The 24,410-nt window shown below is 43.2% G+C and overlaps 1 protein-coding gene across 3 annotated transcripts; it reads left to right on the top strand.

The window, feature by feature from the left end:
* The first annotated feature begins 1,168 nt into the window (after positions 1 to 1,168).
* On the top strand, positions 1,169 to 10,196 carry kras (v-Ki-ras2 Kirsten rat sarcoma viral oncogene homolog). Of its 3 annotated transcripts, none has more exons than XM_076141962.1 (6): positions 1,169 to 1,763; positions 4,025 to 4,142; positions 4,985 to 5,163; positions 5,381 to 5,540; positions 6,656 to 6,780; positions 7,767 to 10,196. In XM_076141962.1, the coding sequence occupies exons 2-5, from the start codon at positions 4,032 to 4,034 to the stop codon at positions 6,773 to 6,775; spliced, it is 570 nt and encodes a 189-aa protein (XP_075998077.1). In that variant the 5' UTR covers positions 1,169 to 1,763; positions 4,025 to 4,031; the 3' UTR covers positions 6,776 to 6,780; positions 7,767 to 10,196. The 3 variants fall into 3 exon arrangements, with proteins under 3 accessions (XP_075998077.1, XP_075998076.1, XP_075998078.1); XM_076141961.1 differs by having other exon boundaries at positions 1,170 to 1,754; XM_076141963.1 differs by lacking the exon at positions 6,656 to 6,780 and having other exon boundaries at positions 1,175 to 1,754.
* Positions 10,197 to 24,410: the final 14,214 nt, after the last annotated feature.

The following is a 24,410-nucleotide window of genomic DNA, read 5'->3' as shown; positions in this document are numbered from 1 at the left end:
AATCATATTATTGATGAATACATTAATTCAGGAATATAATAATGTACTCTGAAGTCTGGATGACTGTGAGAGGCCTGTGACCCATCAAACTAAATCGGGTCTGTCCAAACTGTTATCATTTCATGGGGCCCTTAGTCTGCTAAATCTGTTGTAGAGTCTACTGTTTAGTTTAGTAATTTCTAAGATTGTTTTTCAACCATATATCATTTATTATATATTATTATATATATTTATCATTTATAATGACATAAATTGAAAAACTTATTTAACTTATTTAACCCTCTTTCTTTTTAACGTGTAGGTGAATGTTTTGTTGAAATGTTCTGCTTCTCCTTTGAGGTATTTTAAATTGTTAAATGCAAATTATGTTGGGCTGCATTTCTTGTCTCAAACAACTACAACTACAACTACAACTACTACTACTACTACTACTACTACTACTACAAACACTACTACTACTACAGCTAATAATAATGATTATTATTGTTCTTAGTATCGTATGTAATGCAAGATACCTAAAATATTATCCAGATTTTAAAAAATGAGGAAAATAATCCTATTTTAAACTTTGCTTTAAGTGTTTCTTATTTAACCACAAAGCCTTGGTGTGCAGAGCTGTAGCTAAAACGTGAATAGCGACCCCTAGCGTGTCTGCGTTATTTGTGTCTTGCAAATGTTTTACGCTCGTTAAAAATATCTATTGTACCTATATATATTAGTCCCTTTACTATTTCTATCCAATTCCCAAATTAAATCTCAATATCGTTTTTGCCAAATGTTTAGGCTAAAACAAAAATATAAAAAGTTTTTATTTGGTAAACGTTAGGATTTTTTTGTGGTTTTGATTGTGGTGTACAGTCCCTCAAACGCAGCTTCGCTTTAAAATATTTACAAAATGTATCGTAAAGCGTTGATAATTTAAAACTTCCCCTTGTCTTCTTTGAAATTGAATTAGGTTTCAGCAGTGTGTTCACGCAGAAAGTCTTTATGCACAAACACTGCGCACTCAGGAGCCGAGGAAACGCTTTCGGGAAACTGACATGGGATTGCCAAATCATTTCCTTGCCTGGGAATGACGTCGGTCCAGCTCATTCTAGTTATATTTAGAGCCTATATATAGTGGAGTCGCCCCCTAGGCTTTGTTGACTCTGCAGCAGGGAGCCGTACTCCAGAAAGGAGATGTCCTGAAATTGACACCATGTGACCTAAATAGTTGAAATAATTACCACATTTAGTTTTGCTTGTAAATGAATTATAACGTGATTTTCAAGTAGATTTTGTCATGGTCTAAACAGTAGACACGTAGCTAATTTAAACATTATAATTTAAGATAGCCGGGGCTCATGTTAGCCCGCTCAAAAATCAACAAGACAAACTCATGCGTGATCATTTAAATAACAAAGAGGGACAATAAGACATTTCACACTGGTGCGTGAAGAGTCAAGCGATATGCCCAGAACCGGTTGAAACCCCCAGCTATGCTTTCTGGGTAAAGTGCGCCCCGGTATCCGCCCATATTCGCGTAAAGGAGGCCAACCTGAGCAGCTAGGCCGGACGCTGGATCAAATGGAAAGTTCAATCGAATAATTTGCTCACTTTTACATGGTACCGCTTGCTTCTGAAACAACGGAAACCGAGTTAAATGCAGGCGTTTCGGTGTGAAATAGGAAATGCAGAGATCGAGTGACAAAGGAGGATTATCAGCTTGACTTCTTTGGTCGCTACTTCGGACGCGGAACTCCACACGCTAAAAGGTAAAACGGGTAAGATTTATACGTGTATGTCAGTTTAGTGTTTGACTGTTGCAACATTTTACTCACAACTTAGAATATGGGTAAATTATAAGCATTAGGACCGCCGAACGACAGTCTTATTTAGGTATTATTACTTATCGGTGTCACTGCAAACTACGCCCAATTGTTAACCTAATGTCTGGCCCTGCAATGCAGACCTTTGAGCTAGCCTCTCTGTGGCGGCTTAAAAGCTGCCCGACCCCTCTCACTGATTCGTACTGGATTTTGTTCGATAAACCGTCACTGTCTATGCGGTTTTGTTGCATTTTGATGCACAACTTGAGTAACTCGCGCGATAATAGCTAAAAGGGCGTTTGTTAGCTTAGTTTTGAGGCTGTGGACGAGTCAATGCTAAGTTAGCCAACCAGTTTAAACAGTGTCCACAGCCCTCTTAGGTCTCAGGACGCTGACTACCAACCCAATCTGGCAACCCCGTGGGGTTACGAAGGTGGATTTAAACCAAATTCCTTTCGACTTAAAAGCACGATTTAACTGCTGTTGCCCAGTTTAACAGTACATGCTGAGGCTTCACCCTACATAGTTACATTGTAGAGTAACTGTTTCAAAGTATCCTTAGTGTCATCCGTGAAAAATAACATATAGCACAATTAGTCATCACCGCTTGAATCTTGATGAATATCTGATAAACGCAGCATTTGGTTGGATCTGACTTAGCTGTTCTGAGTGGTAAATAAAAGGTGTGTGCGTAAGGCCACAGCAACCATGACACGCAGTCAAACACGTTAAAAGACACATTTAACCAGGACACAACTCGCATTGGTTGGACACTAGGATATACAATGTTAAATGTTTGTTTACATCACACATTTTGTTGTTCTAACAAGAAAAGAACTGTAATTATTGCACAAAATGGTAGCAAGTGAAAATCTACAAGCAATTTAATATCCTGGCTATGGTGCAAATGAGTTTCTGACTCCTTCCTTACTTCATCTCTGTATGCTGTGACTGGGTTTGACTACTGACTGACCACCTGTAACACTTTCCGACCAAGTAATAAGTTGTAATTTTTAATTCAATGTATTACTTGGTGGCAGTATTTACTCGGACAAGCATGTGGAAGACAACGTCAAAGTGTTCCTTGGAATGTCTGTGACTTTGCTGGCATTACCTACTAAAGATAAGAGTGTTTATGACAATATCTTTTACTGCAGGTTTGTATAATGCACAACCTGCAGTAAAAGCAACTGCCCAATCACTGCACTGTATTATGGTGTAGAATTTTGTGCATATAATTGAACATTTAAAGTCTCTGTAACACTTACTATTGTGGCACAATTTCTATTTTAGTTGGTTACCCCTCCCTGACTGCAGGCTGTGCAGAGCTGTGTGCTGTATGGTAACTTCTGAAAAAGCACTGCCACTGCCATTATCGATGGCTTCTGCTCTACAAAGCAGTTTGACAGCAGAGAGCCTGCCAGTTGCTTGTCAATTCTGGAGCCTTAATGTACTGTTATGGATTTCTGTCTGGGGTTAGCTTTTGTTGTGTTGCTGTTATTCAGAAAGTGCCACTCAAACGTGTTGTTAAACAGAGACATTTGACCGTTGAATGCATGTCCATACACTCGTTGAAGTACAAGACTGATAGCGATGTGATCGTTATTTTTATGTCACAGATGGCATTATGTCACTGGTTAGAATTCCTTTTCGTTTTCCATTTCATTTTTCTCAATCCCGTAGCAGGTTTACAGTGTTTGAAAGAGTTCAGTTCAGTCTAATGCAGGTGCAATGTCACCAGATTCTGCTTGTGGTGATTGAAGTTTCACCTGGGATGTAAAAAAAAAGGTAGAATGAATAGTAAAAAAAACAAACATGATGGGTATGAAATTGATTCCCAATGAACCAGGAGTGTTATTAAATGCATAGTACTACTTTTTTTTAAACCAAAGGCTGTATGAGTTACACTCACGGGTGATGTCAGTACACAAACATTTGCTCAGTCTATGGATACGGAAAACAGAGATTTAACAGCAAGCCAACAGCTTGTTGGACAGAAATGAAGAGTAGCAAAGAATTTAATGTTTTTAGAGAAGGGGAGATTTTACCAAATGGAAGTAAGCAAAGATGTCATTCTTAAGTGGACAGTACAAGCCACACCCCATCCAAAAATCTTGATTTGAAGTTAAGACTGTGCCAAATTATTAGGCAGCTGTGAAAATGTCTAAAAATAATGTGGAATTGAAACAGATTTGATGTTGTTGTTTGTTTTCCAGGTGAATCATGACAGAATATAAACTTGTTGTGGTGGGAGCTGGAGGCGTGGGCAAGAGTGCACTTACCATCCAACTCATCCAGAACCATTTTGTCGACGAATATGATCCCACAATTGAGGTAAAGAACATTTGCATGCGTGTGAATGCGCATGCGTGTGCGCGTCAATGCTGTGTGTTGTGTGTGTGTGTGTTGTTATGAGCAGTGTGAAACTCCACCAAAAGATGAAGAAATCAGGTACAACACGTTTTTCTGGGTTAAGTCTTGAAAGATGCCAAACAGGTTTTTGATGACTGTGTGTGTGTGTGTGTCTGCTGGCCTACTTTCCTCTGCTGCTGTGTGCACTCACACTATAATTATCCATCCTTATTTCTGTACTATTGTTAGTTTGAGCTCCACTACAGAACAATTCACTCCCAAATAATATCTGAACGATTTTTAATCTTTTCTTATTTTTCCGTCACTGTAAGGAGATGCAGCTTGGCTCTTAGAAAATTGAATCTATCAAAACAATGATGAACAAAAGTGAATAATCGCATCAGAAAATAATCAAATTTGTATTGAGGGAGATGGAGTATTGACAAAAGTCCCAGCATGCACTGGGTGAGGGTGCAGGGCACATTTACAGTTTAAACCCGGGACCTTGGTGTGAAATGATGCTGCCGCCTACTGAGCCATTCTGCATCTTAACATTACGACAACAATGTCCGTTTAAATTGGTAATAAAATAATAATTGCAAAACACATTATCCTGCCACAAGTGTCACTGAGATGAACACCAGCTTGATTATTTAATGGCACTTGTGCGGCTAAGATCTAAATCTCTGAGAATTGTTATAGATGCATCCTGTCATCGTTACCGTTTAATGCATGTTTTATACACATCATCATTATCCTCACATTTATTGCTTTTGTGGGATTGGACTTAATCTCCAACCCCCCGCCCCGTTCCTTTTTTTCAGGACTCGTACAGAAAGCAGGTCGTGATCGACGGCGAGACGTGTCTGCTTGACATCCTGGACACTGCAGGTCAGGAGGAGTACAGCGCCATGAGGGACCAGTACATGAGGACAGGGGAGGGCTTCCTTTGTGTCTTTGCCATCAACAACACCAAATCCTTTGAGGACATTCACCACTATAGGTGAGCTAAGACCCAGTCAGTAGACCTCATCAAGTCCATGAGGGACTCAACCAGAAGACTGCAGAAATATACAGTGTCCTCTCGTCTCTGATAATGTATTGTTGTTTACGTGACATATTGGTCTTAGTTGGGGTCGCTCAAGTTAGTGTCTCTCAAAAAGACGCTGTCAAATTGTGACACCCGTTTCTCCCCCCTTTTCACCTTCATTTCGATCCAGAGAACAGATCAAGCGGGTGAAGGACTCCGAGGACGTTCCCATGGTCTTGGTGGGGAACAAGTGTGACCTCCCATCCCGGACAGTGGACACCAAGCAGGCTCAGGACTTAGCACGCAGCTATGGCATTCCCTTTATTGAGACCTCAGCCAAAACCAGACAGGTGAGAGTCGAGCCAGAAAGGGAGAAGAGACGGGCGACAGACACTTTTTAACCTGAAACATTTTGTTGGTGTTAAGTCACAAAACTGTCGTAAGCGCTCCCACCGCAGTTCTGCAGAGTTGAATTGGTGAGACGTAGCATGCGGTCTTTGGGGTTAATATGGTTTAATAGATACAGCAGTCCTGTCATTTTCTCTGCAGAATCTGTTTAAATTATTAAAGAGGGATAAGCTCTTAGTAACTGTGGCAGGTGTCCTTCCATCAGGCTGCTAAAGTCTCATGTGGTGCTGTTGATTTGTTACATTCAGTGGCTCTAAGGGTCTTTTTTTTTTTTATTCTTAAACATAATTTTGCTTGGAAATGTTTTGGGCAGTTGCTCTGAATCGCTAAATCCTCTTTGGTTGATTGAAATTTGAATTTGTGGGTGATAATGTAATGATTGCATGCTACTCTGCAACAGACACACAAAGTCAGTTCAATCTGTAAGGGATCCCACATTGTAAAAAAAATAATCAGTAAATACGTGGCGTGGAATCTGCATGAAAGGGAAAATGGTCAGTAATGAGTCTGAGGGTTGGTGTGTGATTCTCCTTACTGGTTGCTGTAAACGTGACTTGGTGTTGGAATCTTAGCTGTGGCATAGTCGCTTATATCTGCGCCGCCAGATCAGTGCAACTCTGTGTATCCTTTCCTGGTGATCGGGGGGTCAATCACAGCTCCTGGTGAGGGGGTGGAGGGGTTGGGGGCGGGTCCTGTCCACACCATGATTCATTCCTTCCCTTTTTCTTCAGCTGAATGTACAAATAATTGACTCTCCACATGATGCCACTAACACTCAAAGCCACTTGGTGTTTTCTTAAATCTCAGTGCAATCACACATCAAACTTCCCCAGGGATTTTTTTTGTATTTTTCTTCCAAATTGAGACGACCCCAAACAGCACATGTACTTAAATAAACGCACTTTGAAGTTTGGATGTAAGTAGAAGTGGAAGCCCCCCCCCAACATCCCGGCGGCGCACCTCCGCAGTGTATCGGCAGGCTGTAACAGTAACCCAATGCAGTGTGTGTCCTCCTGTATATGCCTCCAACATTGAGCAGAATTGTCTCATACTGCAGAGAGTGGAAGATGCCTTTTACACTCTGGTACGGGAGATCAGGCTGTACCGGCTCAATAAGCTCAGCAAGGAAGAAAAGACTCCGCGCTGTGTCAAGCTTAAAAAGTGTGTTGTGATGTGAAAGGGGTAAGTGTATGCAGCCGCGCCCCCACTAGCTCTGTGTGTCTGTGTGTGTCTGTGTGTGTGTGTGTGTTTTGTCGTTAGTGGGGTTTGTTGGAAATGGGCGGGGGGGTCACACTGGCGCACAGCGAGAACTGCTGCTTCATGGGACTCTTCCAGCTAACCTGATGGTTTCTCCTTGGGGGTCGTGGTGAGGCTCTTAACGGGCAGCTTGGCAACAGCTGATCACTTCCTCTCTTTGTTTGTTTATCAATTGCTGATTCATGATCTAATCTGCTGAAATCAAGGTGCAGAAAGGGGCTTTGGGGGGCTGGCCAGCCGTCTCGTTGATTAATTGAAACTTGTGGTGAATCTGGGACCGAATCATGTGCTGCAATGTTTCTAAGGATGATGTGTGATAAGGAGTTGGTAGATGTGTTTACGAACAAAAGTGCTCTGTGTGTGTCTGTGTTTGTATTTGTGAATGCGGATGTTTTTGAAGTTATTGTTGTTTTCAAACACAAATCTGATTTTCTTTGATTCTTTCCTTTCTCGCCGTCTTTGTCCCAGCCTGACGTGACCTCGGGCTCTTTGCTCTTTGTACTGATCCCACATCACACTTATTGCTCCATCGAGCAGACTCTTGCCTTAGTGTGACATCAGCAGACGCTCTGTTGTCAGCGGGGAGCACAGAGTTTTAACTGCTCGACTTAGTTACAGACATGTTTGTTCGCTGCGTGTCTCAAACATTTAAGGGGGGGAACCCTGGCAAATGAATCTGCTTTGGGATGTCTAAATGTTTAACAAGTCGGCTAATGTTCAGTCCGTCCAAATTATTCTTCATCTGAGTGGGATAACCATTTAAATTATGCAGCGATTGAAACTCAACTCCAGAATAAAGGCGGGACGAACACATTCACTTAAATCATTTATTGCCGTCACACTGTATTAAGTCATTCCACATCTTGTTTATTCTGTTGTAACCGTGCCTTGTTTTCATTCTTTCTTTCCAGGGCGTCGATGATGCCTTTTACACATTAGTGCGAGAAATCCGGAAGCATAAGGAGAAGATGAGCAAGGAGGGCAAAAAGAAGAAAAAGAAGAACAAGTCCAAGTGCACACTTATGTGAATAATCAGCCCTTTTCAAGACAGACTAAACAAACTATGTTGAACAGTTAAAATAATACATTTTGTACATTACACTAAATTATTAGCCTCTTTCTCAGTACCCACCATCCTGAATACTAAAATGACCCGATTTTTGTTTTTGCCTTTTTATTTGCTACTTGGACACCAATAAGCTTTATTTACTGTTAAAGTGCCAGTTGCCCACATGTGTTAAAACGGTTTTGATTTTCTAGGTCGGTTGTTAAATTGGGTATCATTTTATAACTGAGGAGTTGTGTGACGCAAACGGTTTCACTACTCAATTTTTTTGGGAACAATTTGGTGAAAAACCTATTTTTGTTTTTGTTTCCTTTACTCTGAAAGTTCCACGAGCTGTAAAAAGGCTTGTGATGTCCTTTCAAGTACAGGATGCCAAAGAGTTAAACGTTCCCCTCCCAGTTCAGTGAGACAAAGTAGACGGGAGGAAAAGGATCCAACGTTCAGCTGTACGAAATCCAAATGTCCCTGCCACTGTGTAATGCCCCTCCCCCGCCCCGCCCCGCCCTCCCTCCTGCTTCAGAGCTCTCGCTATGACTTAGTTTTGTCACTGATAACAGTATGCATGTGAAACTCTTCTCCAAATGTTTTAACACCCTAATTAGCTATTGATTCCTTTGCTTTGTATCGTGTGGGGAGTGATTTCTTGCCTACGTGGGACTTTTAGTTTCTTTGCATGCGCTGTGTCCCAGATGACACGGGGACTGCAAACGGCCTCTGTATGATACATTTAACAGAGCAATAAGGAACTCTGACCCCAATCGGACATCACAGTCTCAGTTTATACAGTGATCAGTATTTTTTGGCAGTGAAACGATTGGAATTTTGATTTGACGCGTGACAAATTAATAGAAAGGAAAGGCGGGATGTGCCTAACGGATTACTAAACTCTACTTCAGATTGGACATTTTGGGACATTAAAGTTGGACTAGCAGCTCCGTATTGCAGTATGTCGTCATGTTATGTCGCAAAGGTTCACACCTCATCACAAGCTTGTGTCTTACAGCTTGTTTGACTTCACCGATCGCATCTTTCCTGCTTTCTTTACCCTTAAGATCGACTGCAGCAAGATTGTTTTTATTCATACTGACAGCACTCATTGTATTGATATTTGTTACAAGGCAATGAAAAGCAGAACCTGTATCCATCCTCCAGCTCCAGTACTTTGTTTGAACAGTATGTGGCCCTTATCAGCGGATTTTTACACATTGGTATTTGGTTAAATCCTGATTCTCCATTAGCTGACCATAAGTGACCCAGATGGACTAAACAGGCCTTGAAAGTTTCCCTAAGCTGCTGGCTTGATCACATATGATGGAGCTATATAAGCCCAAAGCATCCTCTCAACAGCTTTCAGGGATGTTTCCCATAGATGGCGTCACCGAGGCTCAACGAATTTGACAAGGAAATGCAATGGAAATGATTGTCCAGCTACACAATTCTCTCCCAAAACAGGTGTATTGAAGCAATGTAACTGGAACCAATTCTTGTAAATGAGGCAATTATTGCCATAAAATTGTTTTTTTTTTTTGTTGTTGAGAAAATGGTTTGAATATATAAAAAGTCCTAGTTTCCTTCCCAGATCAACACATATTTCACCCACACCAGCTTATTTGTTCCCCCCTGTTTTGCCTCATGTTTGCATTAGGTGCTACATTTAGGTAAGAAAACCGAGACAACACTTCCTTTGTCTTGGGCCTCCTCAAGAAATACACAAAATGCTGTTCTGTGGGAGCAAAGTTATTGACACAGAGAACCCAGACATGATGCATTTTGCTTTCAGGATTAATGAATCTTGACCCAGTTTATTACCCCTTTCTTTTTCTTTCCATGAAGTAGAAGATAACTGTTAATGCAATTTTAATTATGGAACCCTCTTAACAATACTGTTTCAAAAGTAGTTGTACCGAAATGGTTGAAATGTTCCTCTTCCTTTATTGCGTGCCAACAGCTGATATCTGAAATGTATCATTTATACCTGGATCGTATTTTAACAACCTTTGTATAGTTGTGATACTGAAAGGTGCATATTTTGTAAATTGTGCTTCATTTCGTTGGTGTGTCTAAATGAATGTTGCTTTAATGGAGTTTGGCTCCACTCTGTGTATGTGACTAGGGAGTGTGACTGGGTCCAGGTCTCGGGAAGTGAATGAATGACCACTTTACACACCTGTTGTGGGCAGTGTTGAGTGGTGATCTGATCTCAAATGAGTCTATTTTTTGCCATGAATCTCACCACTCCTATTTAATGTGTAATAAAGAACAAACTAAAGAGGAACGGAACTTTGTTTGGTTGATCTGTTAAAAGTGATTGCTCTTTTTAATTGTCTGGGTTTTCCTTGCAGGCTGCACCCTCACAAACCACACATGGTGCTGGGGAATATGGTAATGTAAACAAACTACATCTATACATGACATGCATAGATTTATAGTATGATTGTGAAAGCATGTTGCACATCCTTTGGTCATCTGGCTGAAGGGAACATACTACCCAGCAGGGGGCACTGTTCTCTCACTTAGGGATGTCTGCTTCCTACAGATCTCATTCTATGAAAGTGTTATTCTTCACCTGCACGTATTCCTCAGAGTAAACCTGGGTTTGGCGTCTGCAAGGACTTTTCCAACAACAAGCAAAATATGTTCTTTAAGTAGCTAAAAGACTCAAACGATGTGCTAACTAGTGCACCATTCATACACATGGTAAAGTCCCTTATGATAGTGTTGTACAAACAAGTTTTAATTAAATTCAGAAATGAGTCTTAAATGTATTATAAATGCATTGTTTCCCACACTGAACTGATAGGAAGAAGCCTTTTAGATGAACAGTGAAGCCTCTTCAACCGAACGGAATTAGTCAAGTAATTGCACTTAAAATTGTATTTCCTGTATATGAAATGCACTTAAAGTTGACAACATAAATGCACATGAGCTGTATGCAAGGATGCACACACACCATCAAACAAAAACTGCAAGTCTGCTCCCCCATAAACATACACGAGTTGCAAATTGGTTTGCTCAAAGGCACTTTTGCCATCAGTTGACCATATTGTAGATCAAAACCACAAACAATCACTGACGGCAAACTGAAACGAACTGCTGTACATCAGCTGGTCACTGTGAAGGACCTCTAAGTGCTAACCAGTGGTTATGTCTTAGAAAGAAATGATTGAATGTAATGCAATCTTTTAGCTTACATAACCTAATATTCTTAGCACACAGGTAGAAATATCTGGCAATCACGCCTTCAATCATTATTGCATTCTATTGGCATGAAGAGTCGAGGTTCAAGTTATATTCATCCTTAGAGGGTTACTGATAATTATGTATTCTTTATTGAATATATGCCAGAAATTACAATGTATAAATTTACAGACATTGCAATGCTGTGTATGTGTCACATACATGCAGAGCAGTCAGATCCACAATATTCATCAGTCTAGTAGCAACATGTTTGGCTTCAGTTAGTATCTAGTTTGTATACTCGGTCTTATTGCCGAAGCTGTTTATTGGATTGCTCTGATGTCGCTCGCCAATAAACCCATTAATGCTATAAGCCAAATGTTACTACATGTTTGGTTTTTGTAAGCTTCCTTATTAACTATGCTTTCAATGGACTTGTGGAATGGCCAATTTGAAATGAAGTTGTTTCCAAACTGTTGCTGTGAACAATTAACTCTGTTAACATATTGTGACAAGCTCCATTACTCTTTCGTCTTAAACAAAGGCGCGATGGTGCCTACCACATAGCAGCCAATAGTGAAAAAGAGCGGAGATCTAATGAATTATGCAGAAAGAGCTCTGTCAGCCTGACAGTCTGAAACTAGCCTGGAGAAAATTGTAAGAGAAGTGCGAGTCAGTGCAGCCATCACAAACCCCCCCATCCCCCCTCCCCCCAGGGACCGCTGAGGCCAAGGCCTGTCAGTCAAATGCTCCCCCTCCCTAAACTGTAATCTGGGGACAGCACAGAGAAGCCTGCAGGTCTGATAAAGCACTGAAAAGATTCCCCAGAAAGCAATCCATGGCACTCTGGGCTCCTGTCAAGGAGAAGAGCGGGGGAGGAAAAGACACAGCAAATGCTCTTAAATTGCTAACAACAGGCTCCAGACCGGTTCCACACACACCCGACCTAGGCTGGCAAATACCTGTGTCCCCTCGCCACGTGCCCACGTTAGAGAGCAAATCCCCATCTGCAAACACCAAGCTTGACCTCTACGGACTCGTGCGAAGGGGCAAATTCACAATCATCTGACTGTCTGACCCGTGGCTTGTTAGTGCATAGAGCCAGAGCGTCTCCTTTCTATTTTAATGAAGTGTGGCTTTTCCTCCCTGGCAGGTAGCTGAGTGCAGGGCAGCAAGCTTGCAGTCTGGTAATGAGAGGCCAGAAGGTTCAGGTGTCTTCAAACAGCAGTGCACAGAAGAGGCTTAATGCAGACATGTTTTCACAAACCCTGAAGGAAATAGAGAGAGCCGGATGAATATTCATGGCGCGGTGAAGAATTGTGCAGCCAACAGCATGGTGCCTCTTCCAAAGCCCTCATGCTGCTTCTTCTATCACGGGAGGTCCTTGCCACCAAACCTCACGGGCCACAACACAGCACCCCAGCATCCAACTACCAATTATTATCTCAGATCATTATCTTATTATGTTGACACAAACACTGCAATTTCAAATGCCCTTCTTTATTCAAATGACCCTATTCAGGAGAAGTGTCTGACTGAGTTGATTGGATTTTTTTTCTCCGCATGATTCGCATTTGCATTTGCATTTGCAATCACTCAACAAGTGTTGTTTAGACACGAAATTAATGAGCAGTGTGCAGCGCTTTGAACTGTGTGCGTCTGTGTTAAAGGGAGCGGATAAACAAGCGGCATTACGTCTTTCAAAGGATGCATCAGCACAGATTGATACAGTAATGGCATGTTGTTGTTGTCGTTGTTGGCTGAATGTTTGCACTTTGTTCCATTCAGGCAGCAATCTCCTCTCGGTGATGGCGAGTCACACGGGGGAGGAGGTGAAAGGAGGATGGGCGGAAGGGGGGTGGTGATGTTGGTGGTGGTGGTAGCGCGGAAGAGCCTGAGGATTGAGCAGCGTCATGTTCAGCGGCCCCAGACGGGTGATTCATAGCGGCCTCATCACTGGCAACAGACAGGACATCCAGGCCTTTATTACCTCCATCCATCACCATCACTTCATCAATCTGAGCTCCTGTGAGCCAGATCTCCAACCAGTCCCCAAACACCCATCCCAGCATCCTGCCGGACAGAGATTTACACCCACCCACCCACTAACTCTCTCTCTCTCTCTCTCTCTCGCGCGCGCACTTTTACACACATAGGAAACAAGAGAGATGAGCCGCTATACACACACACACACACTCTCACACACATGCGGGCCCAGACTGAGATTGAAAGAGAGAGACTGTGTAAAGGCCATTCTGCAACCAGACATGGTGTGAAGACGTTCCCCTAAGGGCCTCTCCCTGACAGGCTATCCAGCATTCTAAAAGCCACTTACACTTCAGCCTCATCATACCACCTACTGCTGCTGACCAACGTGTCAGGGAAGCACAATATGATGGATACACTCGGCTGTGGAAGAAAACATTAAATCATTTCCTCTGGTCGTCACGTCATACAGCCTCACACACACTCGACCATACCATCCATAATAAATGACGTGCTTCTCTCTAATGTGTGAAACAGATGGAGACAATATCACCAGTAACCGCATGATCCCATTAATCCAATACTATTAGTACTAGTACCACCTGTACTAGTATGTGCTGATTCAACTTTATGGTAGTTCTTCAGGCTGTAGTCGCTGTTGCGGTGTTGCATTGAATGACATCATATGACAAAGTGTTCATGGTATGTTGCGGCTGCATTGACAAACGGGGGAAATGAGGCAAAACATCACAAATGTCACATGGATCTGTCACAGTCGGATGCAATCCAATGCAACGTCGCAAACTACAGCCTCTGAACTTCACAAGGAGGAATCAACCCTCTGACAGCGATGCCATAAATCCAACAATATAAGTTGCAAATAAGTGTTATTTATGGTTGTGAGTGTTGTTCGGAATTGTTGTTGAATCTCTGTCCACCTCTTTGTGAACAGAGTGAGAACTCTGGGTACCTGAAATGGGATTTTTCTTTTTTTTCTCTTTTTTTTTTGAAGAAAGCAGGGAATTATTCCTGAAATATCTCATTTGTTCCGTGTCCTCAAAATTAAATTGGGGCATGATTAATGTTTTGCTCTTAATATATTTGTTCACCTGCTTTTTCACGGTCTGCATCTTTGCTCACAGGCTGCGGGAACTATTTCAGTAGAATAAATCATTGTTCTAAATGATGGTTGTCACGTTATACAGTGAGAAATAAATATTCCACAAGAACACGTTCAGCATGTGAAGGGGATTTAAAGGACAAAATGAAAACCAATCACTTTTAGACATTGTGTCATATTGATAAATGGACGCTATTATACGACTTCCCTGCCTTCTTTGCACTTCTACGTACACAGGCCGTTGTTGTCGTATGTGATGTGACACAGAGGGTGTCATTAGGGTGTATGAATAAAGCTAACGCAGGGAGATAAATCAATATTTTGGTCAGAAAAACACGACAGTCTGGGCCTTGTGCTATTATTGATTCGGCACCACGTCGTGTTCCACCACTGGCTCTGACGTATTTTAAAAGAATATTAAACTTTTAGGCTGGTGTGACACCGGGGTGAGGATGGAAATCACTGACAGTTTCTCCGAAATGTTTACTTGGCTGACCGCACAACGGAGAGCGATGACAGGAGAGGAAAGAGAATAAAAACAGAGAACAAGGGGGAGAGAGAGAGACGGCGGTGAGAGAAGGAAGAAAGGAGCTTAGGAAGAGTGGAAGGGACTCTTGGTTTTGGTAATTATGGTTTCCCAGGTGACCACGCGAACTGCAAATACACTCTGTGTCTTTGGGTCAACTTGACAATCTGGCTTCACATACATACACATACATACATACATACAAACATACATACATACATACATACATACACATCTATATCTACTGTATATATCCTTGTCAGTGCTATTTGGAGATGCGTTCACAGGTCTTTATTCGCGGTCTGTTAGCATATGTGTATGTGTGCGCGTGTGTATGTGTGATCTAATCACCGTGTGTGGGTTTAGATGCATCGGTACAAAGGATATTACATTCACACCCTCACACGCAGATATAAATAGGCGAACCAGAATACTGGGAAATTGAATAATAATTTGTTCCACTGGCAGCTATTCAAACGTACAGTCTGTCACGCTGCTGTTCTGCACAGCAAGCAGAATAACAAATATTTGCCTTCGCTGCAGCACAATCAATTTTAAGCTTATTTCTGATTGCGCAGACCAAGTGTTTTAAGTGCAGACTTCAGATCATTATACAAATTACATCATTTCTCTCTGCCCACTATCTACTCTGAACAATGTGAGAGAGAGAGAGAGAGAGAGAGAGAGAGAGAGAGAGAGAGAGAGTGTGAGTAGTGTTACGCCCATCAGCTCTGCTGCCTTTTTTGCTTATCTCAGTCTTTGGGCACCTCTATGCGTGCGAGTTTGCACACGCACGCTCGCGACAGTATATGGCAGCTGTTATCTCTTCCTCATTCAAGTCATGTCACAGGCCAGACACGCCATTGTCAGAAGGGGGCTTTCATCCGCCAACTTCAGATGTGCCTGTCATCCAAGTCCAATTATACAGAGAGAAATAGGTATTGTTACACTCCGGGGGGATTGATTTGAGACATAAATAGAAGAGCGAATGGAAGTAGACCACACGCTCTGTCTTTGGTCACAGGCGTTCACTCACGCGCGCAGATTTGAAATCACACGGGCGAGCGACTTCCAATATGTCCGCCATTACATATCCTCAGAAAGGAGAGAAGAGCTTGCGCGGAGAAGCGTCTGGCAGGTTTCAGGGTGTATTTGGAGGTAACCTGATCCTGTGATGGAGCAGGTGAGCGACTCTGGGTCCCATGTTTCCAAGGTCCTATCCCTGTTGTTGGTGGGGTCTAAGAGACAGACAGAGTCACAGCAGATGAGGCACAGCAACACAATAGGTAGAACAAGAATCATAGTACATGACGCACAGTATAAGCTCAGTGCAAAACAGGTTTAATTTACAGTTGTGTTTGATATATATCTAAAAAAGACCAAATATAAACAAGAATTAGGCTGACAAATATGTTATGCTGGACAAACCTGCCATTTTGGAAAACACGTCTCTGATTCTCCTGTTTATCTGTTCTTCTCTCACACATGGTTGGTGACATGGTTTGTGGTTTGCGTCAGGGTGCTTGGACCTTTATACTTGCGTGCTAGTCAAGTCATATCTGTAAATCTGTGTTTGTGCATAATTTGGTTCTAATTATTGCAGTTTCCCATGCTGACACACATTCGAGTCAAAGGCTACATTCCACAGGGGATTCAGAATTATACAGAGGCACCGGGGGAAAGGAAAACCCCTTTGACAAGCTCCCACAGCAGCCAGTGTCATATTAAGCAAGTACAGAGCCCGGGAACATCTTCTTCAGGTTCCCTCTATGTATATAGAGCTGAGGAACAGAGGAACGACTCCCTAGAGCATCGCCCAACGCAACTGACACGAATAGGCCCGTTTCTCACTTTTCTGCATTGATATTTCTGCTTTTTTGACTCCCCCCCTCTCGCTCTCGCTCTCGCTTTTGCTCTCGCTCTCACTCTCGCGCTCTCCCTCTCTCTCTCTCTCTGAAAGCATCACCAAACGTATCTCACCTTCAACCACTCACGGGGGAATGGTGCCATTTTTATCAACCCCCAGACGGCACTCAGATCCCCTTTCTGTCACGTTCGTCATTCGTATCATAAATGACTGGCAAACAACATTTCTGCCTTGCTCAGAGGCTCCATTGCCTTCATCTGTCACTTTATTTAAGGCTGTCAGGTGCATCCTTGTTTATGCACGGCAGTTGTGACAGCTCAAGATGGCAGACATCGCAGTTTAGTCAAGGCCCCTTACGTATAGTCAAACCCCCCCACCTCTTCACGGAGCCTCCACGTCCTCTCTCCTGATGCTCCGGATGCTCCGGATGCTCCGGATGCTCCTGATGCTGATTCACCGATGTGGAACGCAGTTGGCTGACACGCTGGAGGGCATCGGGGAGAAGGGATTTGCTCCTCAGCTAAGTCTTTTCTCTGAGCTGATTCCTATCGGGGCCGCAAGAGGAGATTTCAACTCTCAAATACACACACACACACACACACACACACACACAACCACACACACACACACACACACACACACACACACACACACACACACAAATACACTCACAAATCCGCTCACCCACACACTCACTCACACTCACATGCAGGCAGGCAGGCAGGCACGCACGCACACACACACACACACACACACACACACACACACACACACACACACAAACAGACAGACACAGACACAGACACAGACACACACACACACACACACACACACACACACACACACACACACACACACACACACACACACACAAGCAGCGTTTCTATGCCAACACTAACTAGCTCTATTTTCCTGCCATCAATCTCCCAAATGCACGCAGGTATTTTGAAAGTGATAAATTCAGCCATTTAATATCCATAATTAATAATTCATTACACACAGCTCCACCGCAGATTTGGATTAGGAGGTATTTTATCTAGGTGATAGATGCAACCTTGAAGGACATTTTGCCCACGTCCATGCTCCAATTTTCAAATTTAATAACTATATAAAAGAAGAAGGGGAATGTGGAACAAATTGGAACATGCAGGGAGTAATCCCAGTGTTAAGAGTTGTTTGTTTTTATTGTTGTAGTTTGTTGTGAGTGAACGTTGCCATATGCTCTGCAGTGCATGCACGAGCCCCACAGAGTCACTCACTTTGATGTAAGATCCATACTTAAATTAGCAGCTTAATTCAGTCGTGCGCTTTTGTCTGTTTGGTTGTTTTTTTCAAGAAGAAAAAAAAAGAGGATTTGTGCAAAACCTGTTAGGTACATTTCCAGAAAAAAGCCCAACACAGCATTCACAAGCATACAATTCATTAAGCCACACATTATCATGAAGTGAGTGAGTGACACCAGCAGTGGCAAAGGAGTGAGAAAGTGCAGTTTCTGTTGCTGCAGTTTAAGATATAAGTTTTATTTTTAGCATCCTGCTGCAGAGCCTTTATTCAAGAGTTAAACAAGTCATTGCTGCCAACCAATGAGCAGTGAAAAGAGAGTGAGAGAGAGAGAGAGAGAGAGAGACGGCTTTCCCTGATGTGTGGAGAACTGGTGGTGTAGATTTTCTCTCTCTCCTTCTTTTCTTTAGTGAATAAAATGTAAGTGAACTAAGTTATTTTGCTCTCATCCCCCCCCCCCCCCCTCCCCGCCTCCCTCTGCACCCGTTTTCCTTCTACTCTGCGTGTCTCTGAAATACACACATACTGCTTCTTTGCACAAAGGAGGAAAAGAAGTGTCACTATGGAAACAAGGAGGAGAGATGCTAAAAGCTACCTCTGGAGGAGAGAGTTAAAGACAACAAAAAGGAGTCCGAAGCATGAGTGGCAGCAGGAGAGAGGACACACACACTGACACACACCGACACACACCCGCACACCGGCACACTGACACACACACACACCGACACACACACACACTTTCCCTCCATGTCACGTCGCCGTCAGACCCTTCACCTTTGTGCTGTCACCTGCTGTGTGTGTGTACATGCAGCTATTTTAGCTTACGCGCCTCTGAATGACCCAACCTGTGATCAACTGTGTGTGTGTGTGTGTGTGTGTGTGTGTGTGTGTGTGTGTGTGTGTGTGTGTGTGTGTGTGTCTGGGTGTAATATGCACCACACATTTCTTTAATAGGGCTAATCCATTTTAATCCCACCTGCCACTGTTACCTTACAGTGATGAATGTAAGCTTAAATGAGTTGAGACGCAGAGAAATGCCCCACGGGAGACACAGGAGGATGCTTGGAGATAGATCTAGGTCTCTATATAGACGTGTGTGTGTGCGCGTGTTTGTGTTTGTCAGGGTGTACACTCACAACCCCGCGCACGTGCGTGTGTCTGCGTGTGTGTATGAGTGTATTTTATTAGGCTTTGTGCAGCAGCCTGAGCCGTTTTTTTCCCCCTTCCTGCTCTGTTCAAGGCAATTTTCTGAGGGTCTGCAGGGTCACTGCTGTCCTCAGTGACGTCTCCTTCAGCTATAATCAGCACCACGGACAGCAACACCGATCGCCATCACCGCAGGCACCACAACGGGCATCCATCTCAATACACACACACACAGGCTTCCTCTCTCTCTCTCTCTCCCCTGCTTTTCCCTTTCATTCCCTGTGATCTAAAAGAATTGGATGGGCGAAAGCTTTGCTGCCTATTAGGGCTTCATCCTCCATGAAGTCCTTGGTCTTTAACACTGATAGAGAGGAGGTGCAGAGAGAAGGAGGAAGAGGGAAGGGAGATGGCAGATGCATCTATTAGTAAAACCTCTGATGGGAAACTCCTGCTGGATATGTTCCTGTGATGTTCATGGTGGAGTAACATACACACATGATGAGCCACATGCCTCAGCTTAGCACTTGTTACTGTGCACATTTCACAGTTTCAGTGCTAATGTCTCTTACATGTGACACATTTGAAAAATAGTAGCAATATGTGAAAGCAAATTTAATTGAGAATATATATATATATAGAGAGAGAGAGAAAGAGAGAGGGGATGGGAGCGAGACAGAGAGAAAGGGGGAGTATACTACTGTACAGAGTGAGTGAGTGGCTGAGTTAGTGAGAGAGATAGGGAGAGCTAGACAGAGAGAGAGAGAAAGAGAGAGAGAGAGAGAGAGAGAGAGGGAGAGAGGGAGAGAGAGAGAGAGAGAGAGAGAGAGAGAGAGAGAGAGAGAGAGAGAGAGAGAGGGTGCAGATAGCGGGAGGGGAAAACCTCCTCTCTGAAAAAGATGATGTCAGTCTCTGCAGCTGAGCTCTGGTCCCCGACTCGATAGGGTGAAGACTCTCTCCTCCAGAAACACACGGCAAGGCAGCACGTCTCTGAGCCATGAAGAGAGAGAGAGAGAGAGAGGGAGAGCGAGAGAGAGAGAGAAAGAGAGAGAGAGAGAGGATCTGGTGAATGAAATCCTGCAGGTATGTATGCCATGTTGTCATTTATCTGTGAGTTCATTCATTCAAGCCTTTTGTAATGTGCTCACTGTTGTGCCGCTTTAGATGTTGGGGCTCATTATAACAAAGTAATTATGCTGATTTCAAATTCTTGTGTCACAGCAGGAGTGTGTGTGTGTGTGTGTTCAGACATGTGAGTGCTATGAATTCCAGTCTGTCTGTCTGGATGGATTTGTGTGTATATTTTTGGGGGTGTGTGTGTGTAGAAGGAAGTAAATGAGAGGGCACACATACACACACACATACACGCCTTGGTGGAAAGTTATTTAATGAAGAGGAAACTGCTGTATCTCGTCCTCTGGGAGGAAAACAGCTTTAATTATTCAAATAAGAATCAGACGGCGGGCCGTGGAGCAGAGGGCACGACTGGGACGTGAGATGCTGGATGGATTTTGCGATGTAGCTTATTGACATGGAAAAGTGCTTTCCCATGTGTTGCATCATTGTCACAGAGCTCAGCCCTCAGCGTGTGTGAGAGACGCGCTCGGTAAAATCGATACCTTTAGGAATCCTGGTGGTTAGACAGGTGACAGGGCGGCGGTGAGTCATCCTGCCACGTCTGACATTGACTGCTTCACACCTTAAAGCACAGCGGTAATTAATGTGCCTCCTTTACAACATTTCCAGCACATACAAGTAAAAGTCATTTGTGTTGGTGGGCTTAGTGATGTCAGTGTCACCGGCAGCCAGACAGTACTGGGTCACATTCAATAGGCACCGAGGGACGACATTGACAAAGGATAAAATGAGTCTTTGTATTGGACAATCCTGCACAGACCAGGACGTGTGTGTGTGTGTGTGTGTGTGTGTGTGTGTGTCCCTTTCTTTTTCTGTCTAATGAACTCACAGGCCATCAGACAAAAGAGCAGGTCACACACACACATTTCACCAGCAGCCATCCATTTACAGACTGGGGCTGTTGGCATGCCACTCAATTAGTCACAGCATGGATTACGCTCCATGTGGGGCTGGAGGAGAGAATCACGCTGGAAATCCAATTTTGTGGCACATCAAATGTCAGGGCAGATCCCTCAGACTCACAGAGAGTCTGGGGGAGCGTGGTGGAGGTGTGGACGGAGGGGGGAAGGGTGGATGCAGGGTTAGTGGAGTAGTAGGAAGTGATAAGAGTGCTAAGGTTGCTGATGGGAGAAGCCGTCTGACCACCGGCTTTGCTTTTAAAGCCTCAGTCCCTTCTGCATATTGATCTTTGTACAAAATGGTTTTCTAATCTTTGAATGCACATTTTGCCCCCTTTAACTAAATGTCATGCCAGGAGTCTCAACATGCTATCAATCAATACAAGTTTTTACTTTCACCTACCTGGTTACCTCACCAGTAACCTGCTGAGGCGCTCTGCAGTCTATCAGAGGAATGAACAAAAGCTTTTCATTCGTGTCGCACCAGCAGCTGGACAGAATCTATATGAATGCAAATTAAGTAAATGAAGTTGTACGTGCATGTTAAGCATTAAGCATTCGTAAGCGATGTGCGGTTTGAAGGACTAACGCACCTCCTTTAAAAATCATATGTGTGTTAAATCTGTTAACACGGGCGGATCAGACGGCACCTGCTGACAGGTGCAGCGTTCCAGTCACTGCAGACCAACTGGCTTTCATTTGTTTGCATAGCCCCTGCAGTGCAAAACCATTTATTTCTGTAAATCTGGAACATCAAACAGGTACTTTTAGCGATTGTGCACAGCCTGTTCCCCCGCCGTCGCTGACTGGAATGACAAATGGTTGAGAAGATAAAGGCTCCATTGGTTATAAGGAACCACTGCATCCTGCTGAGAGGCCATTAATTAGGGAATCCAACGTGTGCACGGCTTCACTTTCATGTTTGCATTCGAAGAAAATACCTTCCTCTCACCCGATCTTATTTTTCACGTGTTCATTTGCTTAGTAATTCATTTTGAAGTCACTTTTGCCCTACTTCCTTTGACTCCTATTTCAGGTGCTGGTCTGGAGGGATTGCAGGTTTCCTGTGTAGTCTCTCACTGTGAGTGCTCCCGTTGGAGGAGCGTTTTGATGGTTGTCAGGCAAGCTCCACTTTTTGATGTCTTGATTTCAAAGATTTCTCGTCCTCTTTGTTCATTCCACGGGAAGTACTTTATTATGAATTATTCATACATAATCTCACCGTGGAACACAAATGATTTCAGATATAATTCCAGTGGAAATTCATCACAATCCCCCCTCCCTCCCTCAGTGCACAGAAAGAGGACATGGTGGTGCTTCAAATCCCTCCCCATCCATCTGTCCATTTATCACTCTTTGTGATGCCTGAAACCCCAGATCCTCCACAGAGGCGACCCGAGTGCCCCTCAGCCTCGATGTCATTACTGCTGACCAGTCGCGCATTTCTATCTGCCCCCGATCTGGCGACCTCCCTCAGAGGCAGCCAACACAGGGGGCGGGGGGCGAAGGGTGAGGCGAGGTTAGAGAGGGGGAGGCAGATAGAAAAGGGGGAACGGCGAGATGAGTGGGAGGGAAGGACAGGGAGGGCATGAAAGGTGCGGGATGAAACAAGAAAAGCAGGGAGAGAAGAGAAATGAGATGAGGTGAACAAAGCAACAACCAGGTGAAAGACTGAGGAGTTAAATTAAGGGTAAAAGAAAGAGATGAGGAAATACGGAAGCAAAAAACGGGAAGAGGCCGTGATCCGAGAGTGGAATTGATGGAACCGCAAAAGAAAGTATGAGCATGAAGGGTGGCAGTGGAGGAGAGTAGAGGTAAGAAAGGAGGAGATCAAATAAAAAAAGGGAGGGAGAGTCAGAATGGGAGCGTGAGAGAGGAGAGAGGGATGCTATTTCAAGACCATACTCACTGATAATGTCACCCTACTTCAAAGTGCAAAGCGTGGCTGTCATGCTCCGGCGTGACTGCGCCTCTGGAGAATTTCCTCATAGATCAGATGATAAAAGGAAGTCTGACAGGAGCGTGTGCGGAGATCCTATTCACTCTATTTGACAGATACTGAGCTAAACTGTGACAGTCCTCTTGATTTTTTTTCTTGATCAACACACAGCTGCTGACCTGAGGACCTGCGCGAGACGGATGGTTTGGCGTGATGCACGAATCAGGTAAAATCAAGGTAAATTTAACAATAAAATAGTCACGACTGCTGTAATGAATTGCCCGAATAACGTGGAATCATCAGCTCAGTAGAAAAACTATTTGAATGGTGAAATTAAATGAGAGAAACAGAGATCACCAGACTCACTTCATATCATGTTTATCACAGGAAACGTATTAAATGACGTGATGTCTCAGGCGTCACTGAAGTCATCAATCACGCAGCCTGCAGCCAGTACAACATTCATCACAGAATCCCGGACTGCAGCTGTGTAACACATTTAATCTTACCTTGGAGAATGAGCTGCAGCCTCTTGTAATTAAATCTTTAATTTTGCAGTGTTAATGCAGAAACTCTCATCATTACTGCACTGAAGCAACGACACCACAAGCTATTATTATATCATTATAAGGTCAAAGAGAATTTGAATAGTGAATTTGGCTGTTGGATCAATGGCGAACGGTCAATGATCCATTTATACCATTTACAACAGGAAGACAGCAACAAGCCAATAAGCATATTTAAGCCTTTTTAATAAATCTCGAGAAGTCTATGTAGATGTTAATTATAATAACCGTTAGCAGTTCAAAAGTATAAGTAAGAATCGTAGGTTGATAATTTGCCTACATTCTGATAATTAGGCATTAAAATCATGAAGTAACATCAACTGCAAATGTAAATATATGGCAGGTTGTGTTCACTTTGAAGTCTTCAGTATCAGGGATTCTAGGTCATTTCCAATAAACGCAATTTCATCTCATTTGCAAGTATAGATTTTAAACATTTGTTATTCATACATAAGCCTTCTATCGGTGTGTTGGTTGTTGCATTCATATCTCATATTTTTAGACTTTTTGGTAACTTTGAGTAACTTTTACTTATATAAAATTACTTACAGTGAAGTCACAGTGAGGAATCAAACAATTTTGGCAACAAAGTCTAAATCAGTACCCGGAGGAGTTACTATAAGCCTTCATTATGCAATATGGCATTCTACAACAACAATCAAGAGGGATTACAAAAATAAGCACAATCATTTATACAGTTGAACCTTTGATGACTGAATTAACAGCATCTCGGGTCTGTAATTGAATTGTAATCGACACTCTCACTTCTATGTTAACACTTATCAGGTCTTTGCGAATGTGAGTTCCCAGGGTATTGTGAAGCCAGTTTTCCCGTTCAGTAATTAGAG

The sequence above is a fragment of the Genypterus blacodes genome, unplaced genomic scaffold (assembly GCF_046128005.1).
Source record: "Genypterus blacodes isolate CSIRO-AG114 ecotype Tasmania unplaced genomic scaffold, CSIRO-AGI_Gbla_v1 ptg000021l_1, whole genome shotgun sequence".
Taxonomy (NCBI): Eukaryota; Metazoa; Chordata; class Actinopteri; order Ophidiiformes; family Ophidiidae; genus Genypterus; species Genypterus blacodes.
Note: the sequence above shows the minus strand (reverse complement) of the source record. Positions and strands in the feature narration are given on the sequence as shown.

Coding starts and splice junctions, on each gene's coding strand:
- kras (XM_076141962.1), top strand. CDS start 4,032: ATGACAGAATATAAACTTGTTGTGGTGGGAGCTGGAGGCGTGGGCAAG. Junction 4,143..4,984: donor AATATGATCCCACAATTGAG/GTAAAGAACATT, acceptor CCTTTTTTTCAG/GACTCGTACAGAAAGCAGGT. Junction 5,164..5,380: donor GAGGACATTCACCACTATAG/GTGAGCTAAGAC, acceptor ATTTCGATCCAG/AGAACAGATCAAGCGGGTGA.